The sequence below is a fragment of the Microtus ochrogaster genome, chromosome 21, assembly GCF_000317375.1.
Source record: "Microtus ochrogaster isolate Prairie Vole_2 chromosome 21, MicOch1.0, whole genome shotgun sequence".
Lineage (NCBI taxonomy): Eukaryota > Metazoa > Chordata > Mammalia > Rodentia > Cricetidae > Microtus > Microtus ochrogaster.
The window spans coordinates 6,248,215-6,270,949 of NC_022022.1; the positions used below are offsets into that span (position 1 = coordinate 6,248,215).

General features: G+C 46.1%; 1 protein-coding gene across 1 annotated transcript in view; it reads left to right on the top strand.

Moving 5' to 3' along the window:
• Notch2 (notch 2) overlaps window positions 1-22,735 on the top strand; it is a 140,441-nt gene that overhangs the window by 100,340 nt on the left and 17,366 nt on the right. Inside the window, exons 13-23 of the mRNA XM_013349913.2 lie at window positions 2,667-2,859; window positions 4,118-4,263; window positions 6,331-6,444; window positions 7,665-7,784; window positions 8,172-8,324; window positions 11,655-11,883; window positions 12,634-12,835; window positions 14,524-14,677; window positions 14,999-15,183; window positions 16,569-16,701; window positions 22,093-22,329. Coding sequence (XP_013205367.1) covers window positions 2,667-2,859; window positions 4,118-4,263; window positions 6,331-6,444; window positions 7,665-7,784; window positions 8,172-8,324; window positions 11,655-11,883; window positions 12,634-12,835; window positions 14,524-14,677; window positions 14,999-15,183; window positions 16,569-16,701; window positions 22,093-22,329 — 1,866 coding nt within the window. The remainder of the gene's footprint in view (window positions 1-2,666; window positions 2,860-4,117; window positions 4,264-6,330; window positions 6,445-7,664; window positions 7,785-8,171; window positions 8,325-11,654; window positions 11,884-12,633; window positions 12,836-14,523; window positions 14,678-14,998; window positions 15,184-16,568; window positions 16,702-22,092; window positions 22,330-22,735) is intronic.

Genomic DNA, 22,735 nt, shown 5'->3' on the forward strand with positions numbered 1-22,735 from the left:
CCTACCGTTTTCATAAGAGCTTTACAAGATCTGAGGGAAGCCTTTGTCTCTTGACTTTTAAAGGCTGTTCTCTGTTCTCCCACGAGTTCTTGATACTCTTCTTAGATGGGAGAAAGTCAGGCATCATGGGATTCCATAAACTCCTTTTCCAAAGCCCCTCACAATATTTGTATTACAGTTCTGGTGGAAGATGCCCACAATCCCAGCTGTTCTGAAAGCTGATGCAGGATAGACACAAGTCCAAGGCCTGCCTGGACCACAGACTGAATTCAAGGCAGCTGGACAACTTAGTAAGACCATGTTTCAAATTGAAAAATAAAAAAAAAAAAACATACAAAAAAACAAAACCAGGACTAAAGATACAGTCCAGTGGTGGAGTGCTTGTCCAGCATGCTTGAGGCCCTGGGTTCAATCCCAAGTCAAAAAAGAAACCAAAAAGGAAAACAGTCAAGCCCAAACCCAGGAACTATCCTCCTGAAAGCAAAAACCTCCAGCCTCCCTCAGATCTACTGTCTTCCTAAATTCTCCTAAGGATCCATACGAAGAGCTGTTCTGCCCTCAGTTTGATAGGTCAGTGAGCTACGGAGAGCACCCTCCTCCCCAGGAAGGAACCCTCCTCCTCCGTCAGCAGTAGTTAGGACAGAAGATGTTCTCAGTACACACTGCTCTCCAGCCTGGACCCCAGAGTCCATAGGGTAGCGCTGTCAGTCATTACACTCCGATTGACATGGTGTAAACAGGAAGAAACATATAGCGAATGCTCACATTGCTCATTGCTGAGCCCCACGGTGGCACAGCCAGCAGTGGCCATTTCTGATACCCAGTGGACCCTACATGCAGGCAGAGCATTTCAGAAGTAGCTGCCGATCTACACAGTAGAGTGTACGTGTAGGGACTTGTGCTAACTCACATCAAAATGAATCAAAGCTTTATTCTGGAAATTGTTCAAAGGCGAATGAGGGGCTGGGGGTGTAGCTCAGTGGTATAGTGCTCACAAAGCCCAGGTTTTATCCCCAGCACCACACACACACACACAAACACACACGCACACACACAGTAGATTTAAAATTATGGTGGCTCCTCTAAACACTTCGAAGACTGAGGCAGGACATGCGGAGGGAAATGGCAGCTGTCCCAGACTATAGGTCTTTACCACGGGAGCCACCAATAATGGTCCAGAGTGCATGGGAGGCCGGAAGCTTGCTAATGCCTTACTTTAAAAGATGTATCGCTTTCATTCAGGACTTCCTGAACTGAATAAATATAGTGTTATTCTTTTCTTAAATTAAGTATTTTTAAAAAAGCAAAAAACGAAAAAAAAATCACATGCTTTCAAACCCGAATCAGCACTGTGTTCTTTGAAATTGATACTTTCCTTCACAAGGGGTTGCTGGATTTCACTCACTCACAGCATAGGGGAAAGTTAACTTCATACCATTTCGAATGTTAAATCTCAACTATTGGAAATGTAACTAGACATTGTATGCTCAGTCTGTAGTGTTTTATGCAGCTTAAGGCAGTGGTGGTTAGGGCTACAGCAGCCAGGTCTTCTAAGTTAAGTGCCCACTTGGCCTTCATGGACTGCCGGCGCCTATATTTCTAGAGGCTCTAATGTCTGACCATGTAAACCATGTGAAATGCGGTTGTTAGGTCCAAGCCATTACAGTGTGGCAGTGAGGCCTAGGAATCCCTTGCTCTTTTTATTTTTTGTGGCTGCCTATGGAGGACAGACAAGGACATTGGATCCCCTGGAGCTGGAGTAATAGGCATTTGAGACCCTTCTAATACGAGTGCTAGGAAAGCAGTAGGCATTCTTGACCACTGAGCCTTTTCTCAGGCTTAAAAATCTATTTTTGTTGTGTTTTGTTTTTTTGTTTTTCGAGACAGGGTTCTCTATAGCTTCGGAGCCTGTCCTGGAACTAGCTCTTGTAGACCAGGCTGGTCTCGAACCCACAGAGATCCGCCTGCCTCTGCCTCCCAAGTGCTGGGATTAAAGATGTGCGCTACCATCACCTGGCTAGAAATCATATCTTACTGAGATTTTTGTATGTTGAAGTTTGAAAAGCGTTGGTATAAACTGGGAGTCACTGACGTGCTTCCTCGAGCACTGGAGGACAGTAAAAGCTTGCCTGCAGGCTACTTACAGAGGAAGAATGTGGGTTAACCATACTCTAAGAATGAAACCAAAATATCTATTCTTTTTCATCAACTTAAATTAATCTAAGCAGTGCATTCATATTCAGTTAGTTGTGATTCACCATAGATAGACATGTGAGCAGTTGACGGAGTAAAAACAACAGAATGCATGTCAGGCAGCTTCAGCATGTACACACAGCAGCACCAGGAAGGGTAACCGTCTTGGGTGACGTTCGCTGCTCTCCTTGGTGCGTGTGAAGTTCTGAATCTCTGAGGCAGAGGCAGCCCTGCTGAGAGGTCCACAGTGCCGTTCTGGTGTTGTCAGTAACTTTGCTTCCTTATTACCTGCAAATGGTCCCAGTACCTTCCTCTTGTGGCATGTCGTGCTTTTCAGGGTCAGTTACTGGGCTTTAGCAATAGTGAGCCGCCTGGCTGAAGAGTGTCTGCATGTGTGTCTCATCATGCTAACCCTATCCTCGAGGGTTTACATTTGAGTGACACTGTCCCCTGCCCCTGCCTCCGCGCCACAGGGCAGAGATGCAACATTGACATCGATGAGTGTGCCTCCAACCCCTGTCGCAAGGGTGCAACGTGCATCAACGACGTGAACGGCTTCCGCTGCATATGCCCCGAGGGACCCCATCACCCCAGCTGCTACTTACAGGTGAATGAGTGCTTGAGCAGCCCCTGCATCCATGGAAACTGCACTGGAGGCCTCAGCGGGTGAGTAGCCCCCGTTCTAGTAGTCAAGCTTTTAACCCAGCTACAGGAAACAGCATAAAAGCCCGAAACTGTCAACTAGGGACTTGACCTGATGGTCTCAGGGGAAGGCTTGGTGGTCTTCCGAAGTCTTCCAAATCACTGCTTTGCCCATTGAAGCTGGCCTGTCTTCTCAGAATGAGACCTTTCTTGGGAAGGAGGGCTGTCTCCTTTACATTGTAATCATTGAGGACTCTGTGGCAAGGTCCAGGTAGAGAACTGAGATCCGAGGAATAATCTAGATTGACACCCCCCTCTCCTGCACACCTTAACACAGCCTGTCCCTGTTCTGTCATGGCACCTGCGGACTCTGAGGGAGAAGCAGCTCCGCTGACTTTAGACACAGCTGTGACAAGGCCTTCTCAGATTTCATGCCCTCGGAGTTGGGTGGCATGTTGATTGTTTTAGGTCCAGGGTGGCAAAGATGTCATGAGATGCCATAAACTCTTGGCATAAGACATGTTTGTCATAAAACAGCATGGGTATTGCCACTTCTCAAACCTTTAAAGCTTAAGAGAGAGAGAGACAGACAGACAGATAGAAAGAATATATAAGTTGTTTTTTGTTTGTTTTAATGACTTAACTCGGATTTCTGATTCAGTATATGGCAACCTTCAAAACAGCCCTCCCCAGCTCCCACCTCCCCAGCTCCCCCCTCCCCAGCTCCCACCTCCCCAGCTCCCCTTCTCCAGCTGATCTGATACCACATGTAAGTGCTAATGATGTTCAGATTGGATATTGTATGCATTTCAGGTATCTTCAGGTTTTTGCCTCCTCTTGCCCGGTACCGTGTTTCCTGAGGCAGAGCTTTAATCCGAGCAAAGCCTGGCTGGCCAGTAAGACTGCAGCCGGGCCTCAGCATGTTCTGTGCTTTGTTCGTGTTAGTGTTTCCTCCAGGGTGGCCATGTTTGACAAACACTGCTTATGTTTGCAGTTCTCTGGTCTCCCTGCTGCACATACTAGATAGATTCATGACTCTCCGTGTGAAAAGTGATAGGAAAATGGAAGTGAGGTAGCTCCTGTAATCTTTGTACGAGGGAGGATGAAGCAGGAGGATTACCGTGAGTTGGAGATGAGTTCCAGGCCAGACTGGGCAACAGAATGAGACCCTGTGCCCAGAAGATCAGACAAAACAAAAAGAATTGGCGAGACTGTCTTTCACCCATCTCTTATGACTCGGTGGCACCTCTGTACCCCAGAGTAAACTCTTATCCTCTTGCAGCTATAAGTGCGTCTGTGATGCAGGCTGGGTTGGCGTCAACTGTGAAGTGGACAAAAACGAGTGTCTCTCTAACCCGTGCCAGAATGGAGGAACGTGCAACAACCTGGTGAACGGCTACAGGTGTACGTGCAAGAAGGGCTTCAAAGGTGAGAGGAAGGCTCGGCTCTTCATACCCGTTTTCTGTCTTCACCTTGTTGCATGTTTCTCGGTTTTCCCATCTTTGTTTCCATTTCCTTTTGTTGCTGTCGTTTACTTACACAGTAACCACACTGAGCAATTAGAATTTCTGAGAGCAGAGAAGTAAACTGTTGGGACAATGAACTTAAAATGAATGGATCGGACTCCACTTAGGGGCCAGCAAGATGGCTCTGGGGATAAAGGTGCATGCTGCCTGGCAACCTAAGTTGGCGTGTCCAATCAAAAGCTGCTTGGCCACAGCTTGATTCCATTATAAGTCAAATAGCTTCTTGGAAGTGGAATAAAAATATTGTACTTACTGTCATTGGGTTCTGTGGTATGTTCAGAACCTTCCCAACAAGTTCTTACACATGAGCTACTCTGGATACTTAACTTCCTGTGGTCTTCTGGAAAGACACATAGCAGAGGAATATATCTCAAAAATATTTTACTATCAGTTTTCTTTGTGTTGGGCTATTTGGCATTGCGGTGTGTTTTACAACTACTCAGTTTGATTACAAGGTTGAGTATCCCTAACTCCAAATGTGGAGTGTTCCAAAATCAGGAGCTTTTTAAACACCAACCTGAAATAAAAGTTCATGAAGCTTTATTTCATGTACAATATCACTCTAACATATTGGATTAAATCACCCTCAGGTTATGTGTAAAAGGTGTATTGGAAATATGTAATGACAGCAGGCTGAGCAAAGTCAGGGGAAGCAAGCCGGTAAGCAGCGCTCCTAAAACCCCCCAGACATTTCTGATGTTGTCCCAGTTAGGGTTTCTGTTGCTGGGATGAAACACCATGACCAAAAAGCAAGATGGGGAGGAGAGGGTTTATTTGGCTTACACTTCCACATCACCGTTCATCACTGAAGGAATTCAGGACAGGAACTCAAACAGGGTTGGATCCTGAAGGCGGGAGCTAATTCATAGGCCATGGGGGGTGCTGCCTACTGGCTTGCTTCCCCTGACTTGCTCTGCTTGCTTTCTTATAGAACCCAGGACCACCAGCACAGGGATGACACCACCCACAATGGGCTGGGTCCTTCCCCATCCAATCCTTAATTAAGAAAATGCCCTATAGGTTTTCATACAACCCAGTCTTTTGGAAGCATCTTCTTCATCGAGGTTCCTGTCTCTCAGATAACTTTAGCTTGTATCAAGTTGACATGAAACTATCCATCACAGATACCAAGTATTTCAGAAGAAGCATACTCAGGTGGTACCAAATTTATGAGCATCTACTTCAGACATTAATGTTCTGGCATATTGTATTGCATTTGCCAAGAAACTTGTAGATTCAAAAGCACTTTCATTTTTTTTTTAAATCTCATTGGAACTTATCAGTGATCAAGTGGAAAAAGAGAATATAGAATCGAAACTTGTTTAGTGAGCTGTAGACACCATTGAGCACAGGCCTCTGTCTCCCTACTCCCCTTTTCCCACGGTCCTCTGGCTTCTTCATTTTTGAGGGTCTGTGTGGGCCATGTTGAAGGCGCAAAGGCGGGCAATATCTGGGGACTTCCATATTCCCACTTATCGTTACATTATTTTTTCCCATCTTTTAGTGGGAATACATTTTCTGCCTTGAGTTAAGAGAAAACTATTTCTAAAGCTCCAGGACATAACTGATAGTAGAGATTATGCAGGTGGAAGAGTGGACGCATTTCAGAGGATTATTATTATGAGTAGGTATCCCTCTTTTCTGACCAGAAACTTCTTGTTGAACAGCCCATGTTTAGATAGACCAGCAAGGTTTTCAGCCATAATGCATTCTTGGTCCATTCTGGGGGATTCACTGTTTGGGAGAGCATTAGGCCTCCAGGCATTCCCTTCACAGTTCTTACCACTGGCTGACTGCAGATCAGAGACTAAGAGCTGAAATGAACGAGTGGCTGCTCTGGTGACCCAAGGAAACGTGTGTGCTTTCTGTGACACCTGATATTCACCAGCCACTAAGAAAACCGGTGCTACGTGCGGTAATAAGAGACTGACAGTTTCAGTGTGTATATCTTTCCCTCTTCTCCCAACAGGCTACAACTGTCAGGTGAATATTAATGAATGTGCCTCAAACCCGTGTCTGAACCAAGGAACCTGCTTTGACGACATTAGTGGCTACACTTGCCACTGTGCTTTGCCTTACACAGGTGAGTACTGCAGGCCAGCAGGCCAGAGTGGGTGTCTGCCCTGTACGGGGGGGGGGGGGGGGGGGCGGAGCTCGCACTGCGTCTCAGTGGCCCAGGTCAGAGATGCCGCTCTGAGGACTCAGTGCTTGGTGGCTCTTGGTCTCACAGGCTTTGCAGAAACATGGCGGTAGTGAAACAGCTTATTTTATGTATGCCTTTTTGTGTTTGTGGGTTTTCATCTATTTGTTTTTGTGGTGCTGGGAATAGATCGCCAGGCCTTATGTCTGCTAGGCAAGGCCTCTGTTACATCCTCAGCTCTGTGATTTAGTGTTTGGTTCTTTTAAGTTATGTATGGCTAGAACCTGACACCAGTGCTATCCCTCCTTTTGACAGTGTGACATGATGTTGTGAAGAAAATTCATGGTAATGTGCATTTCTTTCTGAATACAAAATTTTAGGATGACTACTAAAGCTGATTTTGTTGTAAGTTGACTTCAGAAACAACTGTGGGCCTGTGAGATGACTGAGTGGGTAAAGGCACTTACCACTAATCCTGAGTTTTGAAAGACTGAGTCTATAATTCATCTTCTAAAAACTAATGGGATTTAAAACCGTAACTTGATCCCCTTTTAATGAGACCATTTTTATTTCTTTTAATTTTCCTCTAAGTTTGTATTCGATATACTAAGGCAGAAAGCATTCATTGGTGGGCAGGTGTCAGCATCCCATTGATACGATTAGAGGTTGCCTGGCCATGAGCTGCTGCCCTGTGAAATCACCTCTCTGAGTCTGAGCTGAATCCTCTGTGGAGATGAAGACCCAATCTGACTAGATTGATGCTGGTGTCCAAATCTATACAGCCAGCCCCAGTGGTAACAGTGGAGGTAGCGGCCCAGCAAAGGCTCAGGATCACTCTGCTCTAATCAGGACTTACGGTGAATTTCTGCACGTAATCCACACAACTCCTCTGTGAGTCATCCTGCCCCAATTTTCTTATTATTTATAAAGAAGGTTCAGAGAGAGAAATGATCTGCCCAAGGTCACCAGGTTAGCTGCATTGGGCCAAGATTGAAAGGAGCAGGTGTCTCTCAGATTCTGGAGTCTCTTAGCTGCTGCAGTAGACTGGGATCCTGATCAGATCTGGGCCGACAGTCTCAGGACACCCTCTTTCCTGGGCCGACAGCCTGGGCCGACAGTCTCAGGACACCCTCTTCATCACAGACTTTTCATTTGCTTTCCAGGCAAGAATTGTCAAACAGTGTTGGCTCCCTGCTCTCCAAACCCTTGTGAGAATGCTGGTGTTTGTAAAGAGGCGCCCAATTTTGAGAGCTTTACCTGTTTGTGTGCTCCTGGATGGCAGGGTAAGGAAGCCAGATGCATTCTGCACTTTGAACAAGGCGATTGGATTCTCAGATGACATACGGGGTGACATGGGAGGCCCTAGGCTGTGAAGCCTGTAATCTTGGTGCAGGAGCTGCTAGCTGAAAGCTCTCCTAACACCTTCCCCGTTTTCATCTCTGCAGTCTTCAGCTAGTGGAGACACTCCAGTCCCAGAGTTTAAAGTTATGAATGTCAGTTGGCAGCATTTTCTCAGGGATATAGACTCCTCTTGGGGACCTCCTGCCTATGCCAGGTGTCTGTTGGGAAGTTGCATCTGGCCCACCCTAAGCTCATACTGCACTGAAACTCTCACCTAGCTGTGGGGATCATGTCCCAGAGATTGACTGTTCATCACCCTTGGTTTCTAGGTCAGCGATGTACTGTGGACATCGACGAGTGTGTCTCCAAGCCATGCATGAACCATGGCCTCTGCCACAATACTCAGGGCAGCTACATGTGCGAGTGTCTCCCGGGCTTCAGCGGTATGGACTGTGAGGAGGACATCAACGATTGCCTTGCCAGTGAGTACACCTGTCCCTGAGCCCCCCGGGAGAGAGCACTCACAGGGAGAGGAGAAGGCACGCACCTCACACTGACCTCAGTGAACCAGACCTTAGTATTTAAAAATCGACATTTTGAAGTTACTGTTTTTAGGAATTAAAACAATAGAATTTGCTGGGAGGTGGCGGCACACACCTTTAATCCCAGCACTCAGAAGACAAGTTGGCAGATCTCTGTGATCTCGAAGCCAGCCTGGTCTATATAGTGAGTTTCAGGACAGCTGGGACTGATATATGGAGAAACCTTGTCTCAGACAAATGGAATCTTTTTTTCTCTATAACATTTTGAACACTGACAAAGGAGGGCCATGCTGTGGTAGCTTTGGGAGAACACAGAATTTTGAAGGGCCATAAACATTCTTTAAAAAAAACTACAAGTGGGCTGGAGAGATGGCTCAGAGGTTGAGAGCATTGCCTGCTCTTCCAAAGGTCCTGAGTTCAATTCCCAGCAACCACATGGTGGCTCACAACCATCTGTAATGGGGTCTGGTGCCCTCTGCTGGCCTGCAGGCATATACACAGACAGAATATTGTATACATAATAAATAAATAAATAAATAAATAAATAAACATTAAAAAAAACTACAAGTATTTTAATTGTACAGTTCATCTAATTTTGGCAAAATAACCCAAACCATCAGCCACGATGAGCATACTTGTTTCACCAAAGGTCTGTAACTTCACCTTTCACTCCACTTCCTTGTCCCATACAACCACAGGCCTGCTTTAGCAGTCACTGTAGATAAACTAATGCCATTAACCACTTTATGTGGATGCAGCTATATAAACATTCTCTGGTCAGGCCAGGGGCCGAGGCTCTTGTCAGTCAGAACACACTTCAGGCTGGTTCAGGTTTTCACTGCAGGTTCCTTCTGTTGGCCTGATGAGTGGTCTCCATGGTTGCTAGGCAGTGTGCTCAGGTCTTAGTGCTGAGCATCAGAGGTTCCCAGACCCCAGAAGGTTTTGGTTTTGACCCAAGTAGAGGCATGAAATTTGTTCATGTTTCTATGTATATCTTACATGCACAACCTGAAGACAGCTCCATGTAAGCTCTGTGAGAATTCTCTCAGTGCACCTGCATGTTGACTGTGGTTTATTTTGTTTGTACTTGTGGCGTGATGTTGACCCTCAGAGAGTTTCAGATTTTGGAGAACTTTGTATTTAAACTTTTTTTGGATTATTTTTACATGTGCTATTTATTGTTTGCTTGTTTGATTTTTCCAGTTTTTAGATATTATAGGTAAAGGTGTTGTGACAACAGTGTAGACATGTGGTTTCATTCTCTGAAATAAACCCCTGCATGTAGAATGAACCATGGGGTACCTGTGTGTCTACTGATACATCACGACAGTATTTGCTAAGGGGCTTGTACCACCTCATTCCCACTAGAGCTATGCAGAAGTGCTGGTTAAACACCATGTCCGAAAACACTTGAGGCAGTCAGTGGTTCCGGCTTTAGCTCCTGCACCATGTGTGCACTGGCATCTCATTGGTCTGGCCCTTCTGATGATGGTGCCAACCACCTTTGCTCATGTTCTTTGTCTGTGAGCAAATCTTTGGTGAATTTTCACTTAAGTCTTTTACCTGTTTCCAAAATGCTTGTTGGGCTGTTTATCTTATTATTTGGTTCATCGTAGTCTGGATTTACTTTTTTTAATTTCTATTTATTTGTTTATTTATTTATATTTTATTAATTAATTTATTTGTTTGTTTTGGTTTTTCGAGACTGGGTTCCTCTGTAGCTTTGGAACCTTTTCTAGAGCTAGCTCTTGTAGACCAGGCTGGTCTCGAACTCACAGAGATCTGCCTGCCTCTGCCTCCCGAGTGCTGGGATTAGCCACCCTGCTGTAGTCTAGATTTAAATCTACTGTCAGGTGTTTGCTTTACAACTATTTCCTCCAAACACGTTGGGTTTTTTGTTTTTGTTTTAAAGGGATAGATTTTAATATTGATGACACAGTGTTTGATCATTTTTGTAGTGTATGGTCCACATATCTGAAGCCCCTAAGGTTTGCCCCGTTTCTTCAGAGCAACATCCTTTGCGCTTGTTCTTGAAGACATTGTGTATAACTGATGTGTACCTGTTCCAAACAGTGAAGCGTGGAATCTTTTTTTTTCCTTGACAGATCTTTAACCTTTTTAAAATTAGTCATTTTGAGCCTTTTAACTTCTAAATTATTTTAGTTTGGTTTAGATTGAGCTTTGGTAAAAGGTGTTTCAAAGATTCTGTCTTAGCTGGGTTTCTAGTGCTCTGAAGCTCTCTGACAGGAAGCACCTTGGGGAAGGAAGGGTTTATTTCATCTTACGCTTACAGTCCATCACTGAGAAAGTCAGTGCGGGAACATGCATGCAGGAGCTGATGCAGAGGCCATGGAGGCATGCTGCTTACTGTCTTATTTCCCTGGCTGGCTCAGCCTGCCTTCTTATAGAACCCAGGAACCACAGTGGGCCCGGGTCCTTCCACATTCGTCATTAACAAAGACACAGAGTTGCTTCCAGGCTAGTCTGATGGAGGCGTTTTCTTAACTTCGGTTCCTTCTTCCCAGATGGTGTGGCTTGTGTCGAGTTAAAGCAGGGCCAGCCTGACCTTTCCGTTCACTCTTACATTTTCATTTCACATCTGTGTTGGTTGCTGCAATTCCAGCTTCTTGTCCAGCCTGCCAGCAGCTCTAGCAGCCTCCTGCTCTAATCTCTGTGCCGTGAGACTGCACAGCGCCCCGGCGTGATTATAACTCAGTCTGTTGACAGTACTGTGAGTGGAAGCACTCGAAGATGAAGTATGAGATTTTAAAAATAATTTAAGAACCTCTTTGTGCCCTGAGGCTGCCTAGAAGTTAAAGAAGAAGAAAGTGAGAGCGAAGCACAGGAAGTGACTGATTCATACAGTGGTCTTGGAATAGACTGAATTTATATTCTGCTCCCCAACATCCATGAACACATTTTGGAAAATACTAGTTAATATTCCTGATAACGAGTGTATTAAGCCGCATAATGGATTTACATATACGTAGAGGACCAATGCACGTTTTATGACTATTAATTTTGTAAATTAATGTGTTCAAGTAAGTTAAATTGATCTCAATTAGCAAACAGATAAAATCTTAGGCAACTGTTAGCTGAATTTATTTTTCATAAATAAGGAGTCATGTCAAAATAAATGTAAAGAGGCCAACTATGAAAGTTGGAATTGTGCTCCTTAAGGGTATGGCTTGGTCCGGGTCATTGGCTTCACAAGTTTACAATAAAGCTCGTGCTGCTGGTCTGAGTTCCGCTTCTCTTGTCGTGGCTCAGACCCTTGCCAGAACGGAGGCTCCTGTCTGGACGGAGTGAACGCGTTCTCCTGCCTGTGCCTTCCCGGCTTCATTGGGGATAAGTGCCAGACAGACATGAACGAGTGTCTGAGTGAGCCCTGTAAGAACGGGGGGACCTGCTCTGACTACGTCAACAGTTACACCTGCAAGTGCCCCGCGGGGTTCCACGGCGTCCACTGTGAGAACAACATTGACGAGTGCACTGAGAGGTGAGTGGGGCGTGAGCATGGCGCCCGTCGGCCGCCACAGTGTCCAGGGAAGGGGAGTAAGGAGGAGCCCTCACGGCACAGGGCTGGAATTGTAGAGCCAGGACTCGCCGGCTCCACAGTCCTCTCACATCGCTCTGTGTTTGAAGGACATGTAATCAGAAGGTCAAAGGTCAGAGGCTGAAACACTTAGTGGGACAGAACATCACTTATGTCTTGCTGTGGAGCAGAAGGGCTGTCAACTCTGTTCTGTTCTTCCGTGGTCTCTTTGTTCCAGTTGGCAGGTGACCTAAAGATTTCTCTTTCTTTGAAGATCTGTTACCCTGTTTAAGTAGTTTTTGGAAAGTTTGTTTGATTTTTTTGTATTATTTTAGCAATGCTTTTCTTCTCTTTCAAAAAGAAATCCAGAGTAAAGAGCTATTTAGGAGTCTTCATGCAAAACAGATAGATTTAATGCTAAAATACGCTATGTAGAAAAGTGCAGAAGGACTGAGTAAAACCTGGAAAACATCGTCCTTTTTAGGATTCTAGACAGCTCTGTCATTTGATGCTCTTAGGAGGGATGGCAGAGAAATAGTCAGTACTCACTGAACCTCAGACCCTTGGTCTTGTTTAGAAAGCTGTGAAACTTACTGGGCATAGGGATCGGAGTCTCGGAGGTGTTTGCCCCATACCGCCCCAGAAGCCGTCTTTGCAGTAGCAGGTCAGCCCTGCAGATGGCGTAGCTGATGTTGTCTCCCATTTGCTCCTCAGCTCCTGTTTCAATGGTGGCACGTGCGTTGACGGAATCAACTCCTTCTCTTGCTTGTGCCCTGTGGGTTTCACGGGTCCCTTCTGCCTCCATGACATCAATGAGTGCAACTCTAACCCGTGCCTGAATGAGGGCACGTGCGTAGACGGACTGGGTACCTACCGCTGCACCTGCCCCTTGGGCTACACCGGCAAAAACTGTCAGGTACTCCACTTCCCCCACGCTTGCCCGGCTCCCCGCAGTGACTGGGGACTCTGTCTAGTGTCTGGGCAGGATGAATTATTCTGAATAGTGGTCCGTGGATCTCAGGTGGTTCCTGAAATCACTCTGGGCCACCTTGATAGCTAGAAGATTCCAGACTGGTGACACCAGCAAAATGATATTGGTCAGCAAGCTAATGGCTTTTTTGAAGAGGCTTACCAAGAGCTAAAGGAAAAAATGGCCGACAGTGATGGCATACCTGTATTTTACAGTAGAAGTACAGGGAGGAAGGTGTGTTAGCGCCTCGTTGCTGTTACAGATCCCTGAGGAAAACAACTTTAAAGGGGCTTTATTTGGGCTGGCATTTTTCAGGCCATGCTGGTGCTTTGTTTATGGGCCTGAGGCAAGGGTAAGTGTCATAGTCATGGGAGCTGATGTGGAAGTCTTTTCCTCTTGGTGGCCATGAAGCAGAGAGGGATAAGGAGAGGAGGATGGGGAAGGATAGGAGAAGGGAGAGAGGGAGGGAGGGAAGCAGGCAGATGGGGCAGGGAGGGGAAGCCAAAAACAAGATGTAGCCCCTCCCCAAACATGTCCCCAGTGACCCACGTTTCCAGCTTTAAACTCCCTCTAGTTTTCAGAATTGTTCAAAAATAATATCACCTTTGGGAACCAAACCTCAGTACATGAGCCTTTAAGGATCCGCTTATATTCAAATATTTACAGGACAGAACAATCAAAATAAAATCAGTAAATAGCAGGTATAACTAACAGGATAATGCTTTGCAGTGTTAGAACATAATCATAAAAAAGCTATCGATCTTTAAAATTCAAATATATAAACACAAATTTTTATATAATCTTAGGATGGAACAAGTCCTCATAGGAAACTAACTTTCAGTTCCTAGATGAGAAACAGCCCTCTCCCTGACCCCCGAACCGAAGTCGCAGACCAAGTGTTAATTTATTCTGCTTTATGCCTTCAACATTTATGCAGTTTTACCTCTTCACCTCTAAGAATAGCAGACCTGGAAGAGCTCACGATTAAGTGACTGATTACAGAGTTTATTGGTTACACTGGACACGCAGCAGCCACCTCCACATCCAGCAGCATCCTCTGGCAGGTGGCTGCTCCCTCTAATAGCGAAGGTGGTGAGAGCTGGTCCTGCCCCTCCCGGCCTCCACTGACCTTCTTCCAGCAGCAGTCGATGTCAGAAATGCAGCTCCCCTCTCTGTCTCGTGTTTTTCAGATAAGGTTTTGGACGGTTTAGGCTTGTGAATTAGACCATTCTACCCATCTTCCCCATAGGCTGGTCAAGGTGCATGTGGATTTCCTATAGGGCTAGCATAGGAAGCATGGGCCCAGGCAGCAGCTGTAACTCTTCCCAGCCTTGCAGGATGGCCATTTATGCTCACATAGGCATATCTAATGCTCTAAGAATAACAACTTACTGAGCCTCTGGTGTTCCTAGTTTCCTAGGGTAAGGACTTTTCAAACGACGCTGGCCAGAGTGATGAGACTAGAGAAACAAGGTGCATCTAGAACAACTGACCCAGTTTAAGGCTTGGATGAGGGCTTCCCTCTCTTTTGGAAACCAGTCCTTTTCTTTGGCACCTCCTGGCACTCTGTAACTTAGCGACTTCATTTCTGGTATCTGGATTTTGACGCCTGTGCACCCTTGCCTCTGCTTCAGACCCTGGTGAACCTCTGCAGCCGGTCTCCATGTAAAAACAAAGGAACTTGTGTTCAGGAAAAGGCGAGGCCCCACTGCCTGTGTCCGCCGGGATGGGACGGCGCATACTGTGATGTGCTCAATGTGTCCTGTAAGGCGGCAGCCTTGCAGAAAGGTGAGCTCCGCCCCTAAGCATCAGGTGCTGACTGACACCTGTGCTGGCCAGTGGCATCTGGGGACAGAGAGTGCCGAAAGGACGAGGTTCTGGAGAAAGGCTAGAGGAACGTTTAGAGATCGCAAAGAGAAAGGCGGTTGAAATGAAATTAAGACAGATTCCACTTTGAGAACTTGTTTATTTTTTAATGCAAGTCAGTTGCAGAGGATTGGGAGGAGCTAGTCAACAGTGAAGAAACTCTAAGCAGCCACTAACTGGGGCCCACTCGCTTGATGCCGTGAACCTGTTGTGTGTCACACTCTTTTGTCACCTGGTATCCAGGAGTACCTGTTGAACACTTGTGCCAGCACTCCGGCGTCTGTATCAACGCTGGCAACACCCATCACTGCCAGTGCCCCCTGGGCTACACGGGGAGCTACTGTGAGGAGCAGCTGGACGAGTGTGCGTCCAATCCGTGCCAGCACGGTGCCACCTGCACCGACTTCATAGGAGGGTACAGATGCGAGGTGAGAAGATGGGCAGAGGCCCGAGGGCTCCCGAGGGATAGCTGCTGAGTTCAGCCGTTCATGTCTTACAGATTATACATTTTCAACTGTCATTGTTGTAGTCTTTGCCAGCCATGATTTCACATAGCTCTGATGAGATGATTTTATAGAGGCCTGGAACCATTCCCCCTTAACTAAGGACTTGCTCTTTGTGTTGGCCTCCTGCAGGCTCACCTAGTACAGTTGTCCCTGATACGTCTTGAAGAGCAATTAGGTTCATCAGTCAATTAATAATTCTCTCAAACAGAAAAGCGTGGCCTCACCTGTTGTCTATAACCCCATGCTCAGTGTCACCATGTGTAGTGTTTAAGTAGGTGTCTTTTTCAGTGTCTGAACAGGAACTTGACACCCATTAGTCCACCAAGCACCAGCACAGTGTTCTCTCTGCTGCTGCCCCAGTGTTCTCTCCCGGCAATCTAGGCTTGGGCAGTTCCAGAGCCTGTCAGCGCTGAACTTAAACTGACACAGATGATTTTTTTTTTTTTTTTTTTTTGGTTTTTCGAGACAGGGTTTCTCTGTGGTTTTGGAGCCTATTCTGGAACTAGCTCTGTAGACCAGGCTGGTCTCAAACTCACAGAGATCCGCCTGCCTCTGCCTCCCGAGTGCTGGGATTAAAGGCATGCGCCACCACTGCCCAGCCAGATGATTTTTTTTAAAAAAAAAATAACCCAAATGAGAAGAATTCTTTCATTTAATGCTGCCTGCCTAGCATAGCCTACAAAATGGCCCACTGTGTGTCATAGATAAGATCAACTCTGGAGTTCAAGGAGCCAGCATTGCCCTAGGGAAGCTCACTCACCCGAGACTGCTGTCGCTGGGCCACCGTCACCACCTAGAGCCTTACGCTCCTCTGTGGTGCCCCTCTTTGGCAGTTTTCTCCTCCCCTTAGTCTGGGTGGTCTTGTCTGAGTTGGCATGGTGGTGCCTAAGTGAAGCTCCCCACAGCTGACTTTCCCCTCATCGATTCTGAGTTTCTCCCAATCCCTCCATCATCCACAGCCACTCAGCCTCACCTTCTTTCTGCCCCTGCCACTACCCCGTCACACAAGCATACAGTGGGTACAGTGTCTTACCCACACGCACAGTACGCAGCCATAGAAGTTGCTCAGGGGAGTGCCACGGACATAACCTCAGTACACACGGTCCTTGCCTTCCTTTACAGTGGCTTTTCCCCTTGGCTGGAAGAGTAGTGGGTAAACATGGCCCTGCACAGGGAAGCCTCGGAGAGTGATGATTACAGAGTGATAGCACAGTTGACAGTGGGGTGGGAAACCAAGTCACCGAAACACCGACACTCGGGCCTGTTTCCAGCGGTGACCCCATTCTTCATGTCCCCTCTCGTGGCAGTGTGTTCCCGGATATCAGGGTGTCAACTGCGAGTACGAAGTGGATGAGTGCCAGAACCAGCCGTGCCAGAACGGAGGCACCTGCATCGACCTTGTGAACCATTTCAAGTGCTCGTGCCCACCAGGCACTCGGGGTATGTCGTCAAGCATCACTCTTTCCACCAAGGCCTGGTCCCTCAGTTTTCAATCCGTTCTCGGTGTTGAAGCAATGTAAAGATGGAGACAATAATAAAAAAAAAAAAAAAAACCAGCAGCAGCAGCAGCAAAAATAACCCAGCTTCACTGTAGCCCTCAGCTCTCCATTCTCTCTCCTCCTCTCCCTCCTGCCAGCTGTGGTTTGTGTTCTAGGTCTGTTTGGTTGTTTTGTAGCTTATGTTCCAGGGAAGAGAATGCAGTGGACATAGCATCACAACAAAGTTAGCCTGGCTAGCAGGTTCCTTGGTGCTTCAAGTGGAAGCAACTCATAATCTCTTTTAAAACGGGAATCCACACGGGAATGCCACATAGGTCTGCTCTTTAGTTTGTTTTTTTTTTTTTTTTTTTTTTTTGAACTAGCCAAGTCTTGTCTCCATAAGGTGAAGGAATCAACGGAAGTGTTTGGCTGCTGTCCCAAGGAGGCCGCTGTCAGAAGGCTGTGTATACCTGTAGTAAGTGTAGTAAGGCCTTGACACGCACCCCTAGACTGGATGGTTCGCCCATCTCTCTGCTCTGGGTATTGCCACTTCCTACACACTGTCTCCTGGAAAGGGTATGGCTTGTTTGAAGACATGTGTGAACAGGTGGGCAATGCCACCGACAGCAGCCATAAGTTCAGGCAGCCTCAAACAGAGCAGACTTTCAGGGAGGCTCTGTCAGAGGGTTTGGATAACTTTTCTTCCTAGAGATCAAATTTGGCTAAATTAGCACAGAATACCCCACTAAGGGGTAGTTAGAGTAGAGTGGGGCTAGGGGAGCCAGAGCCGCCTGTAGCTCTCACAAATATTACACGGAAAGGAGGGTTGTTCCCTGGTTTGACATAAAAAATTCCGTGTCTGCGCTGGAGTCGGTTCCAGTTTATTACTGGATCACCCCGTCACAGTTACTCTTCATCTGTCTGTTCACCCTTCCATCCCTCTGTCCATCTGTCTGTCCGTCCATCCACCCATTCGTCCATCCATCCATCTTTTTAAAAAGGGCATTTCTGTCAAATTTTTGATTATCTGAAAAGCTAGATGCATAAGGTATGAACCAAATTGATTCTCTGTCTCCTTTGGGAGGCTTTATCCATACTTCCTCTTCCACTTTACCTTCTCTTCCTTTAACCCCCTCTCCCCCGCTTTGTCTGTCTTTTCCACTCCCCCATCCTTTTCTTTTTTCCTCTGCATCTCCATCTCCTTTTCTCACCCCCCAATCCCTCTCCCATTCTCACTCTCCCCCTCCCTCTGTCCTTTCCCCTTCTCCTTCCCTCTCCCTTCTTCCTCCACCCACAGTTCCTCTCCCACTAAGATCCCCTCCCCCTCCAGCCTCTCTCCTCTTCCCCACCTCTCCCTCCCCTTTTCCCTTCCTCCGCCCTTGTCTCTCTTACGCTCCCTTCATTCTCCTCTCTCACATCCCTCTTCTCTCTCCCTACCTCTTACCCTCCCTCTCTCCTTCTGTCCCAGAATCCCAGGTAGCCCCAGCCTCAGACTCACTGTAGGCATGCACTACCATGCTTAGGTAGTTAACACCTTTAAATAAAGGCATTGGTTTGGACAAACTACAATTCTGGTAGCTAATTATACATATCATATCTCAGATAACACAATGGTGGTTTTGTTGGGGGATTTTTTTGTTTGCTGTTTGGCACTCAGACTCTGGAAGGTGTTGAGTTGCTGCCTTTCTCTGTGTTTTTCATCTGTAGTCTCCAGGGCTGCCGCAGGAAAGGTAGGGCTGAGTCTGGAGGTGACACACATCACTTTCCTTAGAGATGTGTGTCTAAACCACTCACTAGTGTTCTACCTTGGTCTGTAGAGGCTGGGAACCTAGGACAGGACGTAGGCTTTGTACTCTGCTGGCTAGGCACATCAAGTCCCAGGATAGAACATTTCCCAAGACAGCAAGAGTTTTATCTTTTCTAAATCAATCTTTTTTCTTCCTTTCTCTTTCTCTTCCCTTCCTTCTTCCTAACTTTCTTTTTCTCTCTCTTGCTCTTTCCTCCCTTCCTTCCTTCCTTCCTTCCTTCCTTCCTTCCTTCCTTCCTTCCTTCTTTCCTTTCTTCCTTCCTTTTTCCTCTTCCTCCTCTTCCTCTTCTTCATTTGTTTGTTTGTGTGTTTTGAGACAGAGTCTTTCTGTATAGCCCTGACTGTCCTGGAACTCACTCTGTGGACCAGGTTGGCCTCAAACTCAGAGATTTGCCCACTTCTGCCTCCTGAGTGCTGAGTTTAAAAGCATATGCCACCACGCCTAGCTCCTAAATACTTTTTGTTTGTTTGTTTGTTTTGTTTTTGAGACAGGGTTTCTTTGTAGCTTGTCCTAGAACTAGCTCTTAGACGTGGCTGGCCTTGGACTCACAGACATCCACCTGCCTTTGCCTCCCAAGTGCTGGGATTAAAGGTGTGCACCGCCACCGCCCGGCTAAGTACTTTTTAGTGGCATCTTAAAATAAAAATTTAGCATTTTGTGACTTTTTCTGCCCCAGCCCCTCAAATGTGTCAGCTCATGAATTTTTGCTGCTGTGGTCTTCACTGAGAACTTGACTGTTATTCTTATTGATGATCTCTCACGATACATGACTTTCCTTTGCCATATTTCTGAGACTGCCTTTTCATGGTCTGTTACAGAGTGTGGGTCTCTTTCGGTGTGTCCTGCTTGACTGTTGGTTGGATCATACCTTCTGTACCTGGGACAGTGCATATTTGTTCTGACTTCCTGTCTGGCCTCTCTGTCACTGTTCCAGGAGACTCTGGAGTTCTGTCACTCTGTAGTGAGTCACCAAAGTGCTTTTTCATAGCTCTGTACCCCCGAGAGTTGAATGTTGGCCTGTGTACACTCCCAGTTCCCCAGTGCAGGGGCTAACTGGACACTGTCATCCCCTCTGTTTGTGTCAGGCTAAGAATGTGGTCACTTTCACTGGAAGACGGATAGCAGACCCACACAGGAGGGGAAGCTCTGTGCTTATTTTGCTCATAGCACCACATATCAAATACCCTACGAAGTGGGGAACACATACTGGCTTTGTTTGCTTCCACTCTGGTTTCCGGTTTAACCTGTGAATAGATAAGGTCATGTCTGCATGGAGACCTGGATAAATACATCCACACACGCATAGAAAAACATGCAGTGAAAGACACGCTCCTCCCCCTGTAGTCATCTTCCCCAACCCTGCGTTCTCCCTCTTCCACACACAGTCAGCACTTCTAGTTTCTTGTGTGTCTCTCTAGAGGCTAAAAGGTTTTCCTTCAAATTTGCATTAAGTGTATTGGAACCAAATACAAAGATAGTTCTTATTTCCTCTGCTTTTAACTCTGAAGATGTATTAATGACATTGTTCTTCTCTTGACCTCTTTACTTCATTGGAATGTTTTCATATCCAAATAGGGAACTTCTTTAGTTGTTTTCATAGCCTTAGACTTTCCGGTTATGATTCTACGTATTGTGTTTAACTGGTCTTCCAGTGATAGACACTGGGGTGTCTGCATACATAGAAGTGGAGTTTACAGAATCCGCTTTCAGAAATAGAGTTGCTGTCTGGGCTGACGTTTGGGTAGCAGGGCCAGTTGCAGCCTCTCAGCCTGCCCCCTTCCTCTCTATGCGATGGAATATCTCATGCAAAATGTTTTGTATGCTCTCTGAGATTTGCTTCTACCATCTTTCCCTGCTGCATTATATTGTTGTTTCTTAATATTTTTCAGAAATTGCCTGTCTTTGGTATATGATACAGATATTTTCCCAGTATATTCTGGTCATCATCTTTCAGATGTCTTTTTGATGATTTTTCTTCATGGAGATTATTTCTGATCATATTGAATTTATCTATGTTTTTAATGGCTGCTTGCATTTGAGTGGTAGTTTGTATCATCCATGCTCAAGAATTTATAAAGGCGTTTTTCTGTCTTCTCATTCTGTTCTAGAACACTGAAGTACCTTTCCCATGTGAGTGTGAAATTGACTCGCTTTCTACAATGATTTGCGATGGAACTTTTTTGTTTGTTTGTTTTTTGAGACAGGGTTTCTTTGTAGCTCACCTGGAACTCAATCTGTAAACAAGGCTGGCCTTACACTCACAGAGATCCACCTGCCTCCAAGTGCTGGGATTAATAATATACGCCATCAACTCCCAGCAGAGATGGAACTGTTTATCAAATTTTAAGTTCTTGTGTACATTTGGGTGCTGTCCTGTCCATTTCATTCATGAGAAACTTTGTTTCAAATGTGGAGGAATTTTCTTCATGCTTTCCTGGTTAGGTTTTGTTTTCTATATAACCTTAGAATCAGCTTGTTATTTAAAAATATTGCTGATACCTTTTTGAGATTGCATTGCATTGATGGATCGATAGAGAAAATAACATCTTTTCATGAGGAGTCACATCATCAGATCACACATGTTTTCCATCTATTCGGGTCTCCTCTCTGTGTCCTTCAGACAACTTGCAGGGTAGCACATCGGTTAAGGATGCTCATGGCCGGCCGGGCGGTGGTGGCGCACGCCTTTAATCCCAGCACTTGGGAGGCAGAGTCAGGTAGATCTCTGTGAGTTCGAGGCCAGCCTGGTCTACAAGAGCTAGTTCCAGGACAGGAACCAAAAGCTACGGAGAAACCCTGTCTCAAAAAATCAAAAAAAAAAAAAAAAGAATGCTCGTGGTCAGTTTGCCTTTTGAAATTGCTGGTGACAACAAGGCGTATCTTGCATTTCTTTCCCTTTTTATATCTTGTTTCTTTTAAAGTATTCGAAAATACAAGTGGCTATCATACAGAAGTACTTTCTTTTTTAACCTTTTAGAATTATTTTGTGAGATAGTCATTGAGTTTGCTCTTTCTAAGAGTGTTCACGGATAATTAACTAGATGGCTTATTTATATCTTTAGTACACTGTTTAGCTAGAGCGAACTTCACATTCTGAACAATTAGTGCACGTATCCTCTTTTAAAGAAAAAAAGTCAATGTTTATAAAACATAAAGCAGTATTGCTCAGGATCGAATTCCAGTATCTTCTGTGTGTTGACTAAAGTGTCTTCTGTTTTGCACTGTTTGCACATTTTAATTGGAGTCGATAAATAATAGAAAACTCACGGAGCTTTAGTTCCCGTGCCCTTGAGATGGGTCGTTCTTTCTCACTGCTCTAGATCAGGGGAGCTCGTGAGGCACAGTGCGCACCTCCTTCTCATGCTGCTCCCCAGGAAGGGGCAGCTGGCGTGGGCTAAGGGTATTTTCTGTCTTGCCCAATTTAAAAGGTCCCACTGGGACTGAGGAATTTAACTAGCTAACTTCTAAAGCCCCGCAAGGGCAGTTTTCCTTACTAAAGGTGGGTCGAGAGGCTATTAACTCCGTTGTCTCTCCCGTCCCCGTAGGCCTTCTTTGTGAAGAGAACACGGATGACTGTGCTGGGGGCCCCCACTGTCTCAACGGTGGCCAGTGTGTGGACCGGATTGGAGGCTACAGCTGCCGCTGCTTGCCTGGCTTTGCTGGGGAGCGGTGCGAGGGGGACATCAACGAATGCCTGTCCAACCCCTGCAGCTCGGAGGGCAGCCTGGACTGCATTCAGCTCACCAATGACTACCTGTGTGTCTGCCGCAGTGCCTTCACCGGTGAGAGCCTCTCAGCCCCTTCCCTGTATGCCGCCCGCAGGAGGCCCCAGGCCCGGGTTTGAATTAAGTCTATCACTGTGGGCGCTGTGACCAGGCCCACCTTTACCCTTGCTTATCCTGAGACCCCTGTGTGCTGTGTGGACTATAGCATGCTACAGCAAGAATGTGAAAAAGGAAATGTTGATATGCTTGGGTAAAGTAATGTTTTTCATTTGAGGTAAAACAACACATCAAATCTGCCATCTTCACCATATTAAGCCTACTGTGAAGGAGCATTGAGTATCTATCCTCACACCATGGCAACTACGGTAGCATTGAGCACACTCACACTGCAATGACTGTGGTAACACTGAGCACACTCACACTGCAGTGACTGTGGTAACACTGCACACTCACACTGCAGTGA